Genomic DNA, 22,984 nt, shown 5'->3' on the forward strand with positions numbered 1-22,984 from the left:
TTTGGACTGTGGGAGGAAACCCACACAAGCACAGGGAGAACATGAAGACTCCACACAGAAAGGCCCCTGATGGGTTTCAAACCAGGAACCTTCTTGATGTGAGGCATCAGTGCTAACCACTAAACCCCTCACTGCCTCAGTCAGAGACTTCAGTCCAGTGACTGAGGAGACAGGAAACACTTTGGGCAGAAAAACAAGAGAAACAGGTGAAAACTTTGTCTTTGCAGCTTAAATTCAAATGCTGATGGAGGAAGCAGCTGCTCCTGGTCTGACAGAAGAAAAACAAAAAGAGGACGTGTCTTTTACAGAGAACAACAACAGCCACCATTTTGTAACAGACACTAAGGCTGTTGTTGTTCTCTGGTTCCTTTTTCTTTCTGAAAGACAAAAATCTTCCAGTTTTTCATTCTGTGTAATGTGAAGACTGAAATCTGTCCCCAACTGCAGACCGAGATAAAATTCCCCGTGAGTCATTACTGAGCTAGTCACAACCTGTTCCACTGTCCTCTGGATCTGAGTTAGAGACTGGAAATGATTTCCAGTTACTGAAAAACTCAGACTGAGAGAAGGATGAATGCAGGCAGATCCAGAGAAGAAAAGCTGCTCCAGAGTGTGTGAGAGCTGAGACTGGGGCGATGGCTGAACATTTCCTAAACAGCTGAACATTGAAGACTCTGCTAGAGTTCCTTCTTTCCCTCCCAAACAGTGTTACAGTGACACTACGAGGGTCTGGAGAACGTCACTGTTCCCAGGTCCATGATCCATATTGGACCAGTGTCAGTGTGACTCCATACAATGGAAAATGGTCGGTTACATGAGGAAAGTCCAGGTGTGGAAGTTCACTTCCTGTTTGACTAATGTGTTGTAGTGACTCACCTGCTGTTGCCTGGTAACCAGTCAGGTGACTGTGATGTGATTTGTTTAAGACTGGCTCAGCAGCATCCAGGTAACATCAGAAGCTGGAGTCCAGCTCTGAGTCCAGCTCTGAGTCCAGCTCTGAGTCCAGCTCTGAGTCCAGCTCTGAGTCCAGCTCTGAGCCCAGCTCTGAGTTCCACTGCAGTCACTGACACAACCTGCTGACTCTGGACTGGGAACAGGTAAAGCTGTGAGGGACCTCACCACATCATCACGTTTGTTCCCAGAGGCAGCTGCTGCTCCTGACTCCAGTGGACTTTGGACTCAGGTTGGTCTGAACCAGCAGATGGCAAAAGAGATTCAGTCAGGACCACACAGTGATCCAATCAGTGTCAGAAACAGAACTGCTTCTTCATGTCTAATGTAAGAAACCACAGTTCAACTGATGAGCAGAGCTGCAGGTCTATAGAACAGGGTCCAAACCCCTGATAAAGACCTGAGGCTGAGACTTTTACAGTTGACTGATGTTTCACTATGAAACTCAGAGACTCAGGCAGAAAATAATATAATAACTGGAAATAAACAGAACAACAGCAGCAAAAGTCTTGAGAAGACCTGAAATCAGGATCATATTATTTATTCCATTTATGTGACTCTGGGTGTGATGACAGCTGCCAACCACTAGGGGCCAGAAACACTGTAGAGGTGAGCCTGTTTCTGTTTATAGGAGTTGTGTTGTTGGAGGGGAGAACAGGTGAGGCAGCAAACTCTCCTTTACCTGGAGTTGGGTCCTGAATTCAGAGTCTGCAGCTGTTCTTTGTTGGAACAGGGGCAGCAGCAGACACATCCAGCTCAGCGACTGAGGTTGGAGCTAAAGAGCAGACCATCACTGCTGAGACTGGAGACTGTTAATGCCTTTTATTTCCTGTCCCAGTGAGCGCTGCTGAACGTCTGCACTGTTGTTGTTTGTCTCCTCTTCTTCTACATGCAGCCCCCCATAGATCTGGTCTGTATGTGGGTGTAGTCCCCAGGGGGGTGCCCAGTCCTGGACAGGTCAGTCCCCCCAGTTTGCTGCAGTCAGCAGACTCTCAGTTTGACGCAGACTGAGACATACAAGGTGATTTATGTCAAACTGCAGCCCAACACAACCACAATGAGGACTCACTGCAGTACCTGACACCTTCATGGTCCCTAAGGTCAGGGCAGGACTGTGGTACCATCATACCTATGATGTTGGGACCATAAGGATCCATTTGTCAGACAGTTGTATCAGCCCCACATCAGTTACTGTCGTCAGCATCAAGGTTGGCAGCTCACTGACCACAGAAAACTGAGTTTACCAACACAAACATGAAGAAGCTTCAGTTCATTGGCAGGAAATGATCCACCAGCCAAACAGTTTCCTCTGTGGCAACAACATGAACTAAACAATATATAATAAGTGGAATAACAACTGATGATATAAAGTGAAGGAGGCGCCTGCTGCTGCTGCTGCTGCTGCTGCTATAAACCAACCCCATCAAGAACTACAGGCCACCGTCGTCAGCTACAGAAGAAGGAAGTGGGATTAACTGCTGAGACCAGACTCAGGCTGGTCTCATAGCATCAGTGGGGCCATGGACCAAACGTCTCTGCAGCTGCTGCTCTGTAAGTACAGTCTGTTGGTCTGAATGATCCAGCTTCTGTTTTAGAGCAGCTCAGTAGGACTGTAGTCAGATACTAATGAAAGGCCAGGACCGAACCGAGGGAGGTTTAAGATCAGGCAGCTGAAAGAAAATACACAGCCACTTTAGTTTGGAGGGAAATACAACAAACAGCTAGAAAAACCCTCATCAGTCCATGAAATATTGATCAGTGAGAAGCTGAGACTTCACCTGGAACATAGACTTTGATCCAAATCAATAGATCAATATGGTTCAGATCATTGATGATCAATATCAACAAATAATCTGTTAAACTAACACTGATCTGTGAGGAAGAATTAAAGGACTGTTGGATGTTGGTGTCAGTCAGACCTTAGACTGGATCAGGTTTTATCGATTACTGTTTTTAGTTCATTGATCCACTGAGGTGGTTTTTGAAAACCAGCAGGAAAATTGAACAAAACATCATTTGAAGAAATTTCTTTGACTCATTAACTTAATGCAGAAAGATTCTTTTAGTTCCAGGCAACAATAATCTGTTCTCACCATGATTATTATCTTTATTATTCTTAGACTATCATCACTTCCTGTTCATTCATAGAAACAGTTTGGAGAATCAACTGAACTGATTAAAAACTCACATCTAAAAATGATGGATGATCTTTGTCTTGTTGTTGTTGTTGTTAATAATAAATGACAGTAAATATCTGGTGTGTGATTGTTAAAGTTGTGTCTCTGCTCCATGTTAAACCTCACACTGACCTGACTCTCATTTCTCTGCAGCTTTGCTGTCAGTGCTGAGCTGCACAACAGACCAAGGTCAGTGAGCTTCTCCGATCATCTGACTTTACACATGGAGGTCAGACAGCTGGTCCTGATAGTCTGTCAGAGCCCTGATCCTGGTCTGATCCTGGTCTGGAAAACCTGTTGTTGTCTGATGATGTCATAGTGATGTCATCAGAGTTGACTCAGACTAACACAAATCCTGAGTTTTAAACCATGAAGTTTAATTTGTTTTATCAGTATATTGAGAAATGGTGCAGACCGTAAGACTTTGATCCTGGCCCGATACTGGTCTCATTCTGGTCTGGCTCTGGTTTGGTCCTGGTCTGATCTGATCTTGGGCTAATCCTGGTTTTGATCCTGGTCTGTAATTATTATTTATAAATCAGTGAAGATGGTGTATCTAACCTTTAGATAATTTAACTCACTGCTGTGAGAAACTGTCTGATCCACCAAACACACATGAAGATCTTCACTCAGCAGCTGCAGCTTTAAAACACTTTTTCTGCTGCAGGAACTAAGAGTCTAACAGACTAAGATTGTTGTTGTTGTTGTTGTTGTTCAACAGCTCGTCTGACTCTGAGTCCCAGCAGCTCCCAGTTCTTCCAGTGGAGCTCTTTGTCTCTAAGCTGTGAGGAGGACGACAGCTCTGCTGGATGGACCCTGAGGAGGAACGCAACCAGAGAAACCAGGACTCAGTGTGGAGCTGACTGGGGAACATCAGCTGGTTCTTCCTGTAACATCAGTGACCTCTACCCATTCGACAGTGGAGTTTACTGGTGTGAATCCAGAGAGGGAGCAACCAGTCAGAGCATCAACATCACTGTCAGTGGTAAGATGAGCCTGTGGAGTTAGTATTGATGAAGCTGTGTGGAAATGGATGAAATGCTGTAGTTTGTCTCTGTGTTGAGGTGGAGCAGTGATCCTGCAGAGTCCTGTCCTCCCTGTGATGGAGGGAGAAAACATCACCCTGATCTGTAGAACCCAGACATCCTCCGACCTCCCGGCTGATTTCTATAAACACGGCTCCCTCATCATCGATCGGCCTACGGGTCACGTGACCATCCTCCATGTTTCCAAGGCCGATGAAGGCGTCTACAGCTGTAACATCAGGGGCCATGGAGAGTCTCCACCCGGCTGGATCTCTGTCACAGGTCAGAGGTCACAGACTCCTCATTGAATCAGTGGATGTGTGTGGGCTGATGTTAACAGGTTCCTGCTCTGATCGGCGTCGTCGTTCTCTCAACTTTACAATCAGCAGCTTCATTCATGTTCAATGTGTTGGAGAAGATCAGAAGAAGAAGAAACTCCAGTTTCTGTTTCATCTCATTTTTCACTGAGCAGCTAAATCACTGAAGCTTTGTCCTTTGATGGTTTTCATCATTATTTCTGCTTCGTTTTAGAGAAACCAGCCACTGCACCTGCACCAACCACTGCACCTCCTCCTCCTCCTCCTCTTCTCTGTGTGTTGTTGGCTGTAGCATCAGTCTGTGGTCTGGTTCTCCTGGTGTTACTGGTTCTACTGGTGAGACGACATGTTCAGAGGAAACCTAAAGGTCAGACACAAACTTCTGGATTTCAAACCTTTATACAGATGTTCTCCAGATCATCACAGCTGCATTTTTCTCTCCATCCTGTGTCTGTGCATGTTCCTGCTTATTATCCACTGACAAATGGTTCCTCATCACAGTTTATTATTATTTATCTTGGTTCCCTGCAGCTGCTGAAGATGATGCTGGAGAACATCCCATCACGTACAGTGAGGTCAACACATTCAATCAAAAAGAGCAGAGGAGCAGACGGAGCAGAGGTGAGGTTTCTATTTCCTGTTTCTGTTGGTTTGGAACCTGTTGGAACCTTTAGGACATTTTCATAAAGTGAGAGAAGCTGTTGGTTTTTGTGTTTTTAGAAAGCGGAGACATCAGAAAGGAAAATAAGAGTCTGTTCTTAGACACAGGGAACGTCCTCAGAGAGAAAGGAGATTTTACAGACTGAGGATTTTTAATAAGATGGACGTCAAAGTGACGACATGAGAGAGAATTTCTGGACAAACATTTAGTCTGGAGGTTTAGTTTAGTTTCTGTCCTGCAGCTGCAGCTCAAACTTCTCTCGACTCCCTCACTTGTTCTTTCCTCTCACGTCTTCTGACATTTCAAACAGCAGAAACTTGATTTTTAGTCCTGACTAACAAGTTTCTGTCTCAGTTCAGACCTAAAGAGTCTGATGTTCCAAACACACAAAGTTTGTAGAATAAAAAGAAGAAACTGAGCTTGAACATTTGCAGAAAGGCTCATGTTTAATGTGTGTTTGCTTCTTTTTGCTTCAGAAACAGAAGTAGATGCTTTTACAGTCTCTGTGGTTTGAACCAGTCACTGCATCTGCATCAGTGTTGTGATGTTGGTGAACCAGCCTGAAGCTTCTCTTCAAACCTGTTGTTTTATTCTGGTCTCACACAGTGTGTGTTGAGCTTTGCGTGTCAGTCAGTGTGTAGTTGAGCCTGTGGTGAAGCTGCTAACAGAAGCTCAGAGCTCTGTGGTCGTCCAGGTTCCTGTCTGGGACCAAAGCTTCAGCTTCACATACCTGGAGTTTGTAGGATGTTCATCCTGTGCTCAATCACGTCCACTTGTCCTGCAGCCGTTCACTGCTCAGACTCAGGTCCAGTCAGTCCCCGTCAGTGCTGGAAAGTAGTTGGATGGAAGAGAAACCAGTCCACATGGAAATAATACTGCAGTACTTGTAGTACTCTGCTGTTTGCTGCTGTAGTTATTTGCTGTTCTTGTACTGCATAAACAACAGTTTGATAAGTGACATCAATGAGCAGTTTGTACAGTGGCTGCTGCAGTAAAACGAGTAGTATGTGTACTAACAGTAGTAGTACAGACAGCAGTAGTCCTAACATCAGCAGTACTGACAGCAGCAGAACTGACAGCAGCAGTACTGACAGCACCAGTACTGACAGCACCAGTACAGACAGCAACAGTACAGACAGTAGTAGTACTGACAGCAGTAGTACTGGCAGCAGCAGTACTGACAGCACCAGTACAGACAGCAACAGTACAGACAGTAGTAGTACTGACAGCAGTAGTCCTGACAGCAGCAGTACTGACAGCAGTAGTACTGACAGCAGCAGTACAGACAGTAGTAGTACTGACAGCAACAGTACAGACAGCAGCAGTACTGACAGCAACATTACAGACAACAGCAGTACTGACAGCAACAGTACAGACAGTAGTAGTACTGACACCTGCGGTACTGACAGCAGCAGTACTGACAGCAGTAGTACAGACATCAGTAGTTCTAACAGCAGGTGTACTGGCAGCAGCAGTACTGACAGCAGTAGTACTGACAGCAACAGTACAGACAGTAGTAGTACTGACAGCAGCAGCATGAGTCATGTGACCTCCATGTGCTCCCTGTGCAGACAGAGATCCAGCTCCAGTCTACTCAGCAGTGAGAACTGAAGACGTCACTTATGGACAAATCGTCATCAGAGACACCAAAGCAAAGAAACAAGGTACAGCTGCTCCTCTGAGTATTATCAGCTAAATGTACTTCAAGTATCACAGTAAAAGTACTGGTCCCTTTCAGTGTTTGACTGTAATATCTGATGAGTATTCCTGCTGCATTAAAGTACATGTTGAACTTTACTGCAGTAGTGGGACCAGTTTGAAGTACTTTATAAACTGTGGGTAACTTCATCTGCAGCAGAGCATCATGTTCTACAAGATCTCACATGTTTGAAGTTTTACCTGGACAGAAAAACTGGTTGTTTTCTGCATCTCACACTGACCAAAAACACTGTTCATAACTTTGTAGTTTTTAACTCTGCATGTTAAACCACAGCAGCAGCTTCTTTCTGCTGGTTCCCCTGAACCTTGGTCTGGTTTCTGACTATAGCATGTTCCACTGTGGGGGATGATTCTGTGAATATGGTGTGACAACAGGTTTGTTTGTTTTAAGTCATGTGGTGAAATGTGTCAGTGAGCAGCTCTGTGGTCGTCCACTTTCCTGTTTCTGTTAAATTCTCTGCACCTCTGTTCAGTCTCACTTTTTCTCAGCGAATGTTTGAAGAACTGCATCTGCATCTCTTTACAATTGTACCAAACAGGAGCAGAGGTAACTGTGGACAGAGCCACTACTACTGTTTTTCCCAGAAATGTTGGGCTGTTCATTTAGAGAAGAACAGGAGCATAAAAATGTCAGTCAGCTGAAGTTTGGCCTTAAAGACCTTGGCATCATTCCTGAGGAGAGTCTGGACCTGTACAGGTTTCTGTCTGCTCAGATCTAATTAGAGCAGGAATGTTCTTTAAAGGCTCAGTGTGAATGTGATGGTACCAAACGTGCTGTGCCATGAGAACAGAGGTCACTCTGACAGTCGTCTGGTTTCCATCCACCTGAAGCTCAAATTGGAACCAAAGTCCGAGAAAATCAGCAAAACCAAATGTGGATCATTCAGGTCTTAATGTGCACGTTGAACAGGTGGATAGTGGCTCAGTCCAGCCTTCACAGTGACGTGTGCAGTGAGTAGTGACTGGAGTCTGGACAGTTCACTGGAAACCAGTTTGTTAAAAGAGCCTCTGGCCCATAGACCAGACCCAGATACACAGAACACATGAATGAAGGTGAGGACACATTAGGACGGTGTCTCTGATGGTGGATATGGTTTGAACTGTGTGTGTGTGTGTGTGTGTGTGTTCAGAGTTTCAGGCAGAGCCAGATGTCGTCTACTCACCACTGAGGTAGACCTTCACACCTTCAGACCTTCAGACACCTTCAGACACCTTCAGACACCTTCAGACACCAGTCCACCCGCTGACGTCCTGCTGGTCTGTAACTGGTGCCCAGAGACTCTCACATCTCTCATTTTACAGGTTGTGTGTTTTGTTGTTGTTGTCTCTTATTTTTGGAAACGTTTAGATGCATTTTTCAGCACAAACCACTGGAACTAAAAACTAAAAACAAAGATTAAAGAAATTAATAAAAATGTTGTTCTCGTGTGGGTCTGTGGGTTTCATATGGAAAAACTGACTTGTTGCTGTTTGGTTGTGGCTAACCGATCCACACCTCTCTACTGTGCACAGAAGAACAAACATGAAACTGAGACTGCAGACTATCTGACCTTCTGCTGGGTGTGTTTCTACATTTCAGTCATTGCATCTATTCAGAACCTATGGTGTTATTATTGTATCTCTATTCTGAGCAGCACAGAAAAATCTATTTTGCAAGCACATAAATCATATTTTGAAAATAAAATTCCAATAAAATTACATTCGTGCAAAAATATATTCTGTGCTCAATAAATGTGTTTGTGTGTTTGCTATTATCCATACGAATGTGTCAGTACCACTGGTTCACACTCCAACACAGTAGGTGGCGTAATGCATCAGTAACGCTGAGTGCCACAGTCATAAAAACAAAGGAAGAAGAAGAAGAAGACGACAGTCTGACTTACTTCAGTGGAGTGGTTTGCCTTAGTGACCTGTCCAGGGTCCTTAGTCCTAACCAGGGTCCAGCAGATTCCTGGGACCCTGGTTAGGACTAAGGGGGTACAGATGATGGATGGATGTTTGACTTAGTGATGGTGAAATCAAAGCTTTATGAGCCACTTTGAGACAACTGTCCTGAAAACACAAACTGCTTCGAAGCCTTTGACAGTCAGACAGCGACACCTGCTGGTTGTCTTTGAGAACTGCATCTTCTTATTTAGAAAAAGAATCATTTCTACAGTCTTGGCTTTAATCTGCTCCTCTTGGGGCTCAATACCTCTCCAGCTTTGGAGAAGACCTGCTCACATGGCACTGATGGAGCTGCCATGTGAAGGTAAATCTTGGTCATCCCAAAAACATGGGGGTCCATAGCTGCAGGTGTAGCCCAGTAACTGAGCGGGTCTTCTCCTCCTGGGAGGGACAGTCTCTGCTGATGCCACCAGCCTTTCCCTGTAATCCGTCACATGAGGAGAGTCCAGGTGTGGAAGTTCACTTCCTGTTTGACTATAGTTCAACTCTTTGTGTTGTGTTGACTCACCTGCTGTTGCCTGGTAACCAGTCAGGTGACTGTGATGTGACTTGTTTAAGACCAGCTCAGCAGCATCCAGGTAACATCAGGTGAGTTTCAACAGGATCTACCAGAGTTTCTGGTCCAAACCTCTGAGTGTGATTGTGCAGAAAACCAACCAACAGTGAATCCACCAGATTCTCCACAAACACTGAATAAGACGTGACCAGATGTGACTGTGTCATTGTGTTTTCCAAAGCCATCACAGTAACACAATCAGCTGCACTACAGTCCAGGATCAATAACCATCAGCTTCAACATGTTCCCACAGGAAGGACTTAGTGGAGCTGCTGTTTGTGTTGCTGTGTGTGTGTCTGTGTGTTTACTGAGCTACACAACATGACCCATGTCTCTACTGTGGGCCCTCTGCTCACAGCCTGTTGGACACCACATGTTGTTGAACTGACTCACAACAACGTCTCTGTCACAACCCACTTTATTGTACAACCAGTGTGTGTGTCTCTGCTGATGAAAACAAAGGACACACATACAGAGAAATGTGTAACACACAATCAGATAATAACAACAATATGAATACTGGTTTTTAATACCAACACACCTGCTCAGTTCAAGACCCCACGGGACCCACTGGGACTGTCACTGCTCTATACTAGTGTCCAAGGGTCTGTGTCAGGAGCTTCCTCTGCTGCTGCTTCACTATAAAATTCTCCAACCAGCTGCAGACTTTTATAGTGAAGCAGCTACAGAACTGAGCTGTCAGAGCTTTGATGGAGGAAACAACAGCTGGAGTCCACAACCATAAACTACATTTTCACCTCGATTCAACACAGAGGAACCAAACAAACAGGTGGCAATTCAAGGGGTTGCATGACAGGAAGAGCTGGTGGAGCAGAAACACTGATTTATGTTCAGTCCTGGACCCACTGTGTCCTCCTGAAAGTGGACAGTGGGACTGGAGACACTGGTTTGTCACACACTGACTGTCCAATGGTTTGACTTTAAGGGACATGTTCATACAGTCCAATGTCCACTTAGGATTCAGGTTTCACACCAGATGTTGGTCAGTTTCTCCATCAACAGGCTGCTGGACTGAAATCTGCTCTTTGGATCTTTGACATCGACATTTTCTATAGATCATAAAACCAACAGCAAGAAGAACAACAACAGCAACTGTCAGACCCACTGTCAGTCCAACAAGACCACCCCGGTCTCATCCATCCTGGTCTCCTCCATCCTTGTGCCCACCTCCATGACCTGCAGGAGAGAACAGGTGTGAGGTGTCAGGTAGGTGATGACTGAAGAACAGAACAAACTCCTGTCAGACATTATCTCCTGCACTTTGACCACATCACTCATCCAGCTGTTTTCTACAAAGTCTCATCAACAACATCTGGAGAAAACACAAACATCTGGTCTCACATCAACAACCAGGAAGCAGCTTCAGCTCTGCTGCTCAGACAAACACACACTCACCTGCTGGAACTACTGTGAGGTGGGTGATGTTGATGGGTTTAAGTGGATCTGTTTGACCCTGGGCAAGGTGACACTCGTATGTCCCAGTGTCAGTAAACGTCACATTCTTCAGAGTCACAGACACGTCTCCATCCTTCATCTGTGAGTCCTTCAGCTCCACCCGCTCCTTAAAAGATGGATGCTGGTTTGTTGGATCAAATTTCTTGTTCCTGTACACAAAGACATATATTGGACCAGGTCTGGTCCACTCTACAGTTCTGATCTCTGTGCTGCTGGGAGCTCGACATGTCAGAGTGACGTTCTGTCCAGGTTCAGCTGTGATGGTTCTCTGACCTGAAGAACAGAGGAACAGACAGAGAACAGCCTAAATCCAAAGAAATCTGTTTACAGACTGAGCAAAGATGATGAAGTTATTACTGATGTGTTCCTCCAAAGGGGGACTGTGGTTGGACAGGACGGATTCAGATCCTCCATCAGACTAAAATCCAAAACCCTGTTCAGAGCTCTGATAGATCCAAAGTCAGACTGACAAACATCTTCAAATGTTGAACTACATCTGATTTTCCAGTGGACTCAGTTTAAACGGAGCCTGATCTCTGCAGTGACACTGGGCTCAGACTGGAGACGTATGAAAATCAGATCTTTGTTTAGTTGAGGAGACTCGACCTCGTCCTGGGCTGAGCTGGACACAATCAGACGCTGAAGCTCTGAGGTGTCATAGTGTCGGACGTTATTGTGTCAACCAGTGATTCATTCATTTGTTGCAGGGAACATGTTTAAACCTACAACAAACCTGAGACGGACTGGTTTCTGTGACTCCTGCTCTCAGACTGTGCTGTGTGTTTTGCAGCTTTACACCCACTAGTCTGGGTCTCTGGGCCAGTTTCTGAACAGCAGCAGCTCTGAGGCCCAGTTTGGTCTTTAGTTCCCATTTATGGTGTTAAAGTACAAACTAGCTGATGTTTCCTTTGAAGCTGCATCCAGTCATTGTGTTAAATGAGGAACTGATTATGATACAGCAGGTGTGTCCCTGTGACAACAGGAAGTCAGGTGGAGTCAGGTGGAGTCTATAAATTCAGCTGCTGTCTGTGACCGGACTACATTCCTGATTTACAGAAGAGCAGAAATGGAAACAGGAGCTGCTTTTTTCCTTCCACCAACAAAACAAACAGGAGCTGGACTTAAAATTGTTTTTCTGTTTGTATTTTAAAAACAACATGTGGATTATTAGTTTTGACATTTGATCAAATATCTGCTCTCAGCAGGACAAACCAGAACATGGATCTTTTCTTTTCTTTCGTTCTCACACTGAGGAACAACAGATTTCCAGGTTTGTTGTATTTAATCTAACAAGTGTGTTTCTATCACACATGTCCTGTCTGATGACAGGGACATACTGGACCAGAGGGGGGTCCACAGGTTTGGGTTTCCTGCTTTCTGTTGCTGCTTGTCTATGGTTCCTCATAGAGGACTGTATCAGACCATGACGGTTTCAAAAAGCCTCTATAGGAGTCTGGTGTTCTGAGCTGCCAGTGTAGCCCCATGTTTGGTTCTGTTGGACGTAGAGATGAAAGTCCAGACCTACTGGGTCACTGATGGGCCTTATCTGGGCTTAGTCTGGGTCAGTTTGTGAAGGCTGGTTGTGGAACAGGAGCAGCTGGTTTGGTCTCCTTTGGCCATAAATAAGAAAACCAGACCTGAGGTCAGTCAGTGCTGGACTGTATAAGGTGTCAAAGCGTTTGGCTGTTTGTTTGTGGGACGTCCTGCTGTTGTAGAACCGATAAAACAATCGACTGCGTCATCATCGAAGGCGAGTGTCGCAGTAACAACAGCTCAGAGTCCACGACAACAATAACAACGTTTCAATGAACTGACTCAGTCTTCAGTTGAAAACCAGTCCAGAAACAGGACTCACCTTCAGTCACACAGACCAGGAAACAAAGACTCAGCAGTGACGCAGGTTTATTATCGAACATTTTCTCTTCTGGTGTCGGTTCCTGTTGAAGAACAGTTACGGTACTTTGACTTATTTCCAAGGATGCTGGTATTTACTGAGCTTTACTGTAAACAAACCTAAATATAATATTTACAGCTGGATTTCACCTGTTTCCAACAAACTGTGGAGCAGTAACCCTGAACCACCTCCACCCGGAAGAAGCATTGAACAGAGAACTGACAGGAAGTCCAGGGGTCCATCATGAGATGTGTCCTCACAGATGCCAGAATGAATCCTTGTTGTTCCTGCAGTGTTTTCCTGCTGAGAGCTCTGTGTTTATAGGGAGGGAATATTAAAATCTGATCTTTGGCCTCGATACAGAATCTTCTCTTCAACCTTTTCACCACGTGACGTCAGAGACATGTGACACACATCAAACACACAGACATAACTTATACACATATATAGTATTGATGTAGTATTAGTAGTATTTCTTGAGTTATGTGTATTGTATATAGTATTGATGTAGTATTAGTAGTATTTCTTGAGTTATGTGTATTGTATATAGTATTGATGTAGTATTAGTAGTATTTATTGATTTTGTGTATTGTATATAGTATTCATGTAGTATTAGCAGTATTTCTTGAGTATGTGTGTTGTATATAGTATTCATGTAGTATTAGCAGTATTTCTTTAGTATGTGTGTTGTATATAGTATTGATGTAGTATTAGTAGTATTTATTGAGTTATGTGTATTGTATATAGTATTGATGTAGTATTAGTAGTATTTCTTGAGTATGTGTATTGTATATAGTATTGATGTAGTATTAGTAGTATTTCTTGAGTTATGTGTATTGTATATAGTATTGATGTAGTATTAGTAGTATTTCTTGAGTTATGTGTATTGTATATAGTATTGATGTAGTATTAGTAGTATTTATTGAGTTATGTGTATTGTATATAGTATTGATGTAGTATTAGCAGTATTTCTTGAGTTATGTGTATTGTATATAGTACTTATGTAGTATTAGCAGTATTTCTTGAGTATGTGTATTGTATATAGTATTGATGTAGTATTAGCAGTATTTCTTGAGTTATGTGTATTGTATATAGTACTTATGTAGTATTAGCAGTATTTCTTGAGTATGTGTATTGTATATAGTATTGATGTAGTATTAGCAGTATTTCTTGAGTTATGTGTATTGTATATAGTATTGATGTAGTATTAGCAGTATTTCTTGAGTATGTGTATTGTATATAGTTGACCATCCAGCAACATGTGATTATCTGAGCCTTGGTATGGTGTCCTCTGTAGGGTCAGCTGGACAGTTACTGACTGTTTATTTTACTGACTGCTGACTATTGTGTTTTCTTCTTCTCTAATATTATCTGAGTCCAGCCTCTGTCATCAAACAAGCTCCAATAAAACAACAAGTCACTGAGTCAATTTAAGAAGTGTCTGCATTGATTTTCTGCTTCTGAAGCTTTAAGTCCAAACTTGAACAGAATCATTGATGAGAATTGATTATTGATCTTTGTGATGCAGAGATTTAAAGTGCACATTAGTGCAGTAAACACAGCAGGGGGTCTGATCACATTATTGATCAGATTATATTGATGAGTTCACTTAGTGCTTCATGTCTCAGTGTGAACATGTTACCATGTTTCCTTTAGTTGATCTATGACTGTGTCTGTGGTTCTTGCTGTTGCTGTGGGTCTTTTCATATGGGTCATTCCAGAATTGAAGGACATTTGAGCTTCAAATTTCTTGAAAAATAAACCTTCACTTTTCTGATTTTCTGCTACATATTGATCAATAATAGATAATAAACTATCAAAGGCTTGATTAGCTCAGCTTACAGATCAATTTTACAATATTTTTTACATGATTTATCTGTTGTTTACTTCCTACTTTACTTACTTGGTGCAACAGGGTTACAGGTAACAGGGTTGTAAATCCTTACTAATGTTAGCTTTCTCTCAGGAGTAGAAGCTAGCTGTTTATCTAGCTGTTACTACTGACCAAGAGGACAAACTTACTTATGTAAATAAGTGAAGACAAAATACAAAAATAATCCTCTTATTCTGTTGCATGAGGTGGATTGAGACATTCAGTCAAGGCTAAATATGTTATGAAAATATGAAAAATAGAAGAGAGGACATACCTTTGCTCTAGCCATTCTTTTGGAAAACTGTTTGATCATGTCATGTCCAGCATGTCGTGTCATTCACTGCTTTCTTCTTCTTCTACCAGGATAAAAAGGTTATGGTAACAGGGTTGCGTGCATGTTGTGGGACACACGTTCCATGAATAATTATTATTATTTGAAATATTATGTTTATTAAAACAAATGATTCCACAGTTACAAGAGACAGGCATGAAACAAATAATAAATTAAAGTTTGATTTAAACTGTTTTATTTGAGATTAAATTTGGTCATTAAGGGGGTGGGACAAGAGAAAAATTGCATTTTAGGGGGTACTCCAGACATATTTGTTATTTTTAAAAACTATTTTCAAGCATTCTTTTCTCTTTTTTAGTATTTTATATGTGGATTATTTAAGATTTGATGGGTGGGACGTAAAATGTCCTCCAATTCTGAAGTGACCTATACATTGTTACTACTTCAGGACAGGTATGTCACTACTACATTACCCATAATGCTGTTGGTTACCATGTTTCCTGTAGTTGATCTTTGACTGTGTCTCAGCTCATTTCAGGACCAAACACAGAATGAATCAGTCTCTAATAAGTAGCTGCTGATGATCCTCAATCAGGACTGAAACCTGGACTTCAGTAACACTGCAGTCATTAGTCCAGTTCCAGTCCAATGGGACCAGACAACAAACATGTTCTTGTTGTTTCTGACCTTTTCTATCCAGCTGTGTAATTGTTGGATTTTGTCTGTAACTGTAGTTTCCCAATAATCTCACTAACAGAGTCTCAGAGTCTGGTCTCAGTCCTTTGTCATCATGGACTGCACAGTCCCTGAGTCAGTTCTTCAGGAACACTGTTACTGATTCATTCATCTGATTGGTTCCTGACTCGTTCTTTGGGAACTGCTCCAAATGTCAGGAACAATGAAACATGTCTTCATTCACAAACTAGTTTCCATTGGTTTCTGTTAGAGAAGGATGGAACAGGGAGCTGCTGTTCCTGTCAGTCCAGCTCATGTTGTGTCTGTTGTCCTCTCAGTCCCACAAGTGGAGGTGGACTCGGGGACGGAGTCTGTCCAACTGCCCTGCAGAGCTTTCGTTAACCTGCTTCAAGTCTCCTCAGTGAAGTGGACAGACAAAGACAACAGGAAGGTCCATCAGGAACAGAAGCAGCTCCACTGATCCAACTCCTCTGATGGCTGATCAATCAGTTTGATCAGTCTTTGATTATTGATCAGATCTGACTTTGGATCAGAGAGAAAATGGAGGTGAAGGAGCTGATGGACGACAAATCATTTTGAATCAATAATCTTATTTCCTCTTCTAATCTTGATGTGATGTTCTGAACAGAAACTTGGTTAGACAGCAGGACAGGAAGTGCAGTTCTTATTGAATCCACCACCTAATGTCACATTTCTATCAGAAACAGGAGAAACCAGAAGGCTGCTGGTGTCTGTGCCTTGTTTAGGGACAACATGGTTCCCCACAGTCATTTGGGGAGTTTTCATCATTTGAGGATGGATCTTTTCAAATGGAGCTAAAATCATCTCCCTCTGTTCTCGACATCATCATTTCCAAGCCTCCCCAATGTTGTCAAGATGTTATTGATGATTTTACTGAGACGTTTTCAGTCGTCTTCACAGAGTTGGACTCTTTAGTTATTACAGCTGATTCTAATGTTCACCTGGATAAGGCCTGTGACAGAAACACCAAAGAACTTTCTGCTGTCCATGGAACCTACGGCTTTAGTTAGCACCAGAGGTCACACTCTGGACACTCTGAACACCTCCCTAAGGAGGAGTCCAGGAGGTATCCGGTACAGATGCCCGAGCCACCTCAGCTGGCTCCTCTCAGTGTGGAGGAGCAGCAGCTCTACTCCGAGCTCCTCACCCTCTCTCTAAGGTCAGCACCCAGCCACCCTGTGACAGAAGCTTATTTCAGCCACTTGTATCTGAGATTCAAAGCTCATGACCAAAGGTGAGAGGAGGAACATGGACTGACCAGTAAGTCAGTCTACCTTCTTCACCACAACAGACTGCTGCACTGATCTGTCTGTCAATCTCACGAGCCAGGATCTCTCCCCTGACCTGGAGATGGCAAGCCACCTCATTCCAGGGAACTCAGGGCTGATTCTCATCTCAAAATAAAACAGACATTAAATTCTCTTGTTTTTTCTTTAACACAACACAGGAAACAACGTTCCCCAAAGCACCAGGATAGTTCAGCAAATAGTCACAACAATCCTTATCAAAGAGACTCATCAAAGTGAAAATGGCGTCAACAGGCACGTTGACTCTTCTTGGTTTGTCCAGTTACAGACACATCTCAGTTTATCAGTCTCAGTCCATCACAACGTGCAGGAGAGACACGTAAAAACTCATGAAAAACATCGTCTGCTGGAAAATCCTGGATCCTTGTTTACAGCAGTGCAATCAGGAAATCAGATCCAAGTCCATAGGGTGGGGGGGGGGGGGGGGGGGGGGGGGGCACTACTTACCCAGCATGCCCTGGGGGGTGACCCCGCCTCCTGAGGGTGAGGCAGCTCAGTGATAGTCAGATGAGAAGAAACGTGATTGGTCCATTTAACGTAACACAAACGAGTTCAAGTCGACAAAGTTCAGGTTAAAGAACAAACAGAACCAGCACCACATTTACAGTACGAAGATAATAATACTATGGCAGAACAAAGTACTACTACTAATACACAAACCCTTATTGTGTACATGTATCCATATATACTATGCTTGTATGGACACAGCACATATATATTATGAGCTGTGTCCATCATGTTCTAATTGTCTTTGTGTTTATTATCAGTGTGTCATAAATACTTGGATGAAACAATCTGAAACACACAGTACGAGTCGTGTATGTAAAGTACGTGTTCTGATAGTTCTGGTCGCAGTATTTGTATCACTTTAACAGGTAGATCTGTGGAACAAAGCTGTGCTGGTGTTTGTGCTCTGTTCTCTAAACATAAAACCATTTCAAGCAGCAGGTAGAAACATGAGAAGAGCTGTTAGACGTCAAACTGTGGATGAACAATAAATTCACTATATGTCAATACAACCAGTGATTACTGACCATCAGACACTTCTGATGTTTCTGCCAGCAGGGGGCAGCAGTGATGTTACCTCCATAGGCTGTAATTCAGAATCAACAATGCCAAGCCCATCTCCAAATGTGTAGTTTTGTCTTAGACCATTATTCCATAGAGAGAAGGACTCAGGCAGGTCATTGTTAATGTGGGACACAAACACCAGAGACAGAGAAAATGAGGCTGTCAGGTCATTTCAGTCACAACATGAGTTCAGTCTCATAACACACATCAAAGGTGCGTCACTTTGAAAAGCTTCATGTGGCTGCACAACAACCGGTGTTGCCAGTAGATGTCACCCATGGGTGCACTGAATGAAGCTTCGAGGAGTGAACCGGTTTTTGACAGTGGTTCAAAAAGGTTCAGATCTTCATAAAGCCTCATTTTGTGATCACTAGGGGGCAGCACAGTCCACACCAGTAACATGGGCGTCACCAGCAGCTGTTTCCCATCGAAACACACAACAACAGTCACTATAAACCAGTTCAGCAGTTTGTTTATTAAGGCTTTAATTTTATGTCACTATTGAAAAGGGAAAAACGAAGATTCAGAGGATTTTGCATCATCAGTTTTTTCAGGTAACATATTTTAAAATGACTGTTTCAAGGACTTTTCCAGGCTGCGTGACTGTTTTGTTCCTGTGTTTGGTGCCAAAACAATCAGCCTACAGTTGGAGGTTAGGCTCTAAGGCAATTCAAAGGAAATGAAAGTCAAAGAGGGAGGACCCGCCCATACAGGCCAACAAACAATAAGTCCCTGGATCTGGTCTCTGTTGTTCAGGTTCTGCTCAGAACACTGTGTTCAGATGGAAAACAAAGGCTCTAGGCAGGAGGTAGGACACACTGACCTTTGTGTGTCTGAGGAGTCAACAAAGCTTCATCAGCTGACGGTCACGCTGCTCATACACATTTGAATGACTATCATGCAGCAGACGGCAAAAACCACAGAGGTGCATGTGTCTGACTCAGCACAGCCAGAGGTCTCCAGACAGACCTAATCATAGGAAACAAATCTCATCATGCAGGAGTCCAGCGGCTAGAAATCACTGAGCTGCAGGAAAACCTTTGTGTTTCTGCAGATTGAATTTGTTTTTCATTAGTTTTAAAGTTGTTGGTTTATGAGCAACAATAAGTGAAAAGTTGGAAACAAAACTAACAAATGTGCCAGAGTCTGTGTCACAATAACCCTGATCAGGATCCTTCAGTAATGACTGTCTGTTTCCAGACAAACAGTCCTGCTGTGACTCCATTGTCCACTTTATAAAACAGCTTTTCTTCGATTACAACATTCACCTCGTTTATTTCTCAGTTTGTCCAGTTGTTGCTCTTTCACAGCTCAGTTTTCTTCCTGTCCCTCCATCTAAAACCACTAAAGCTCTTTATTACTGAAATCAGTCTTTGCAGCATCTCATTTCCAGATGACAAATCACTGCTGCTGGTTTCACTGGAGACACTGGGACTAATCGGCTGGGGACGACATCATAGGCTGAGCTCAGGAGATGGACTAATTACAGGACAGACTGCAGCTCAGTGCTGGTTAACAGCAACAACCTCTCAGACCACACACAGTCACCAGGCACCAACTCATCAGGGTCTGAGCTCGTGACCTTTGTAAATAACATGATGTTAATTCCAATCCCAGCATGCAATGGGTGAGAGGTGGGTCCCCCCTGGACAGATCAGCAGCCAGTCACAACAACATGCAGACTCCACACAGAAAGGCCCTGGATCCACCTGGGTTTAAACCCTGACTGTAACTTTCTAACCTGCTTGTTGCTGCCTGATTCAAAAACAGCTGATCAGCTCTGCAGGCTGAGACACGTCCTCATACACCCACAGATTAGACACAAACAAAAGGTCCAACGGTTCAGATCCAGCTTCTGGTAAACAACACCCTCTGCACACAGACGCCTTATGAAATATGTCAAATCAGACACTTCCTGTTTTCACACATTTCCTTTAGTTTATTTATTCATACACAGGAGAGCAGACACAACGAGGAATTAACAATTGACCAGATTAATCAAACCATCATCATTTAGGCTCCACCCTCTGAATTCAGAAACATTGTGAACATCACATTGTTTCTGTAGGTGACAGATAAAAAGGACCAAACCTTTGCAGCTTGTTCTGAAACTGGTCAAAGTGGTTAATGACAGTAAAGTGTTTAAGAAGCTCACACCTTTTTCTATAAAGGCTGTTTTTCACCAGAAGTTAGTGAGCAGATCAAAATTCATTCCTATGCAGACGATGCAGTTGTATACTGTGCTGCTGAGTGTTTGTTAGTTCACCTTAAGGAAAGAGACTTAGTGTTACAGCATTTCTCACTGATTGATCTTTGCAGCTGATCCTGCCTCCTAAAGGATGATTGAGTCAGTGTGATGTCAAAATACAAAACTCAGAGATAAGCTCAGTGAAAAAGTGTCACATGAAATGAAAAAATCAAACAGTATTTGTCAGGTATCACACATGTTCTGGTTTGGAAATATCTTGCACTGAGACATTTGACACCTTTGGTTCTGGAGGACGTTGGTATGAGGATCGCTTCCACCGTTTCAGGAACATAATGACAGAAACCGCAAAAAGTGCACCAAAAACTGTCAGACCCACTGCCAGTCCAACATGTCCATAACTTCCTTCCTCTTTTGTTACTTTTTCAGTCTTTCCCACCTCCACGTCTCCTCCGTCCACAACCTGTTCAGCTTTCTCACCTGCAGGAGAGAACAGGAATGAGGTGTCAGGTAGGTGATGACTGAAGAACAGAACAAACTCCTGTCAGACATTATCTCCTGCACTTTGACCACATCACTCATCCAGCTGTTTTCTACAAAGTCTCATCAACAACATCTGGAGAAAATACAAACATCTGGTCTCACATCAACAACCAGGAAGCAGCTTCAACCTCACCTGAGTCTGGACTCACCTGGGTCTGTAACTGTCAGGATCACGAGCTGACTGAGTTCACTGCGTGTGGTCTGGCTGCCTCCCGTGTGGCTGATGATCACTCGACACTCGTATGTTCCGGTATCGTTGACGTTGACGTTCCTCACTATCACAGAGACGTCCCCGTCCTTCATGGAGGATTTGTCCCTCAGCTCCACTCGGCCATGAAAAGACGGATGTTGGTATTTTTCATAAGAGCGGTCGTTGCGGTACAGGAAGACGTAACCCTCTGACTTCAGGTCGGCTCTGTTCCACTCCAGCACAGTGACTGCAGCCTCTCTGGGGCCGTGACACTGAAGGAGGACGTTCTCTCCAGGTTTCGCCTTCACCTGATCTAAAAAACAGAAAAGAAAGTCCAGAAATTCTTAGAAAGCAACAGTCAGTAATGAAAAAAACTTTCACACTGATTGATAATTATAAGCAGTTACAGTATTTTCACAGTCGATCAATCATCTGTTTGACTTGCTTCCAACAGAAGGTCAAGGACAGGAGAGAAACCTGATGACTGAGCTCCCGGATGCATAAACATGTTGACAGTAAATAACATGTTCTCCAGTTTCCAGTTATATCTGGTTTCTTGTGTTTGCACTGACGCTGCTTTTCTGCCCCTGATGCCGCTGATGCTGCACCTCAAGCAGAGTCAGTCCAGATGACGATGGATGGAGGAGAGAAGAGTCGTCTGCAGCGAAGGTTCATGATGCAGCAGCTGGATAATGGCCTGAAAATCTAAACCACCAGATCAGGTCTTGTTTTTGTGACACTGCTCAATAGTTTCACTTCTACTGAAAGTGCAACTAAAATAAAACAGACTCTGCATAAATTGTCTTGTTTTTTTCTTTAAAGTAACAACACAGGAAACACAACGTTCCCCAACGCACCAGGATTATTCAGCAAATAGTCACAACAATCCTGATCAAAGAGACTCATCCAGCAGCTGCAGATCCACCTGGAAGTGACACGTAAACATGACAGGCCTGTTTACGGGTCTTGGGTTTGTCCTGTCACACACGCACATCTTATTTTATTAGTAACAGTTGACACAACTCACCTTCCAGTGCAGAAACCACAGCGAAGATCAGGATAGACACGGAAAAACTCATGAAAAACATTTTCCTCGAAATTCCTGACGCGCTGCACAATCTTTGTTGACACCAGTGAGTTCAGGAAATCGGATCCAAGTCCACAGGGTAGGGAGGCGGCGGATCTCAGGCTGCATTCAGGCTCTGTCTGACTTTGGGATACTGTTCATTCAGTCTGGTTTTATCAGGTTCAGTGACGTGTCCACCCTGCAGCTCTGCAGCTACCTGTGTCTGTATGAGCAGGACCAGGCGACGCTGTGATCCAGTTCTGTTACTGTTACTGGTTGGTTTTTTTTTCACCCCACTCACGTCCTGGTCAGAGTTAGTCACGTGCTGTCTCTACCACCTGAACATCTGGTTTTACGCTGTACCAAGGCACATCTGGAATCATCCTGCTGTCCGCTGACCAGAACATAAAACACACACACACCAAAACTAACGCGGTCCAGACCTGTTTCCGGTTCACTCACCTGTTCATCGTGTCTTTAGGTGACGGGGGCAGATTCCGGATAAAAGCAGCTTCTCAGCTTTCCGGGGATTTCCATAACCGTCGGTGGGTCCTCGATGTCCGGGGGCGCACCTGGAGACCAGGTCCGGGGTCGTTCCGTCCGTCTCGGTGTCGTTTTCCACAGACGCCGCAACAATAAATCCGCTCAGTGCGTGAATGTGCGTTTAACCCTCTGGGGTCCACAGACCCTCCAGTCCCCAGTGAGTAACAGGACTCATGTGGTCAAATAAAGACCCACCCACACCGCAACTCCCCGTAGGACGTGCTGCGTTCACTTCGCATGGGAAAGCTGTAAACTGATCAAATCAAAGTGGAAAGATGAAACGTCTGTGGTCATTACCATAAACATTTTCAAATCAGCCAAATAAAGTCACAGATTTTACGCCTCTTCTCTTTGTCGTATAAAATGTGCTCAAACCTCTATGCTCCTTGTTTTTATGGTGCTTTTATTTTGAAAAGTACAGTAGAGTTTATTTTTCTCTATAAAGGAGCTGTT

General features: G+C 43.6%; 2 protein-coding genes across 2 annotated transcripts; one reads left to right on the top strand and one right to left on the bottom strand.

Annotated features, from left to right (window-relative positions):
* Positions 1 to 1,991: 1,991 nt before the first annotated feature.
* LOC113140058 (low affinity immunoglobulin gamma Fc region receptor II-like) lies at positions 1,992 to 8,108 on the top strand. The gene is made up of 8 exons (XM_026323788.2): positions 1,992 to 2,502; positions 3,282 to 3,317; positions 3,850 to 4,113; positions 4,193 to 4,435; positions 4,685 to 4,837; positions 5,002 to 5,091; positions 6,703 to 6,795; positions 7,981 to 8,108. Exons 1-8 carry the CDS (start codon positions 2,472 to 2,474, stop codon positions 8,022 to 8,024), a joined length of 954 nt encoding a protein of 317 aa, XP_026179573.1. The 5' UTR covers positions 1,992 to 2,471; the 3' UTR covers positions 8,025 to 8,108.
* An 11,791-nt stretch (positions 8,109 to 19,899) lies between these two features.
* On the bottom strand, positions 19,900 to 22,439 carry LOC113140797 (sodium channel subunit beta-3-like). Its single transcript, XM_026324804.2, has 3 exons — positions 21,950 to 22,439; positions 20,882 to 21,235; positions 19,900 to 20,669 (listed from the first exon to the last, which is right to left on the bottom strand). The coding sequence occupies exons 1-3, from the start codon at positions 22,008 to 22,010 to the stop codon at positions 20,422 to 20,424; spliced, it is 663 nt and encodes a 220-aa protein (XP_026180589.1). The 5' UTR covers positions 22,011 to 22,439; the 3' UTR covers positions 19,900 to 20,421.
* Positions 22,440 to 22,984: the final 545 nt, after the last annotated feature.

Source organism: Mastacembelus armatus, chromosome 18, assembly GCF_900324485.2.
Source record: "Mastacembelus armatus chromosome 18, fMasArm1.2, whole genome shotgun sequence".
Classification (NCBI taxonomy): Eukaryota; Metazoa; Chordata; class Actinopteri; order Synbranchiformes; family Mastacembelidae; genus Mastacembelus; species Mastacembelus armatus.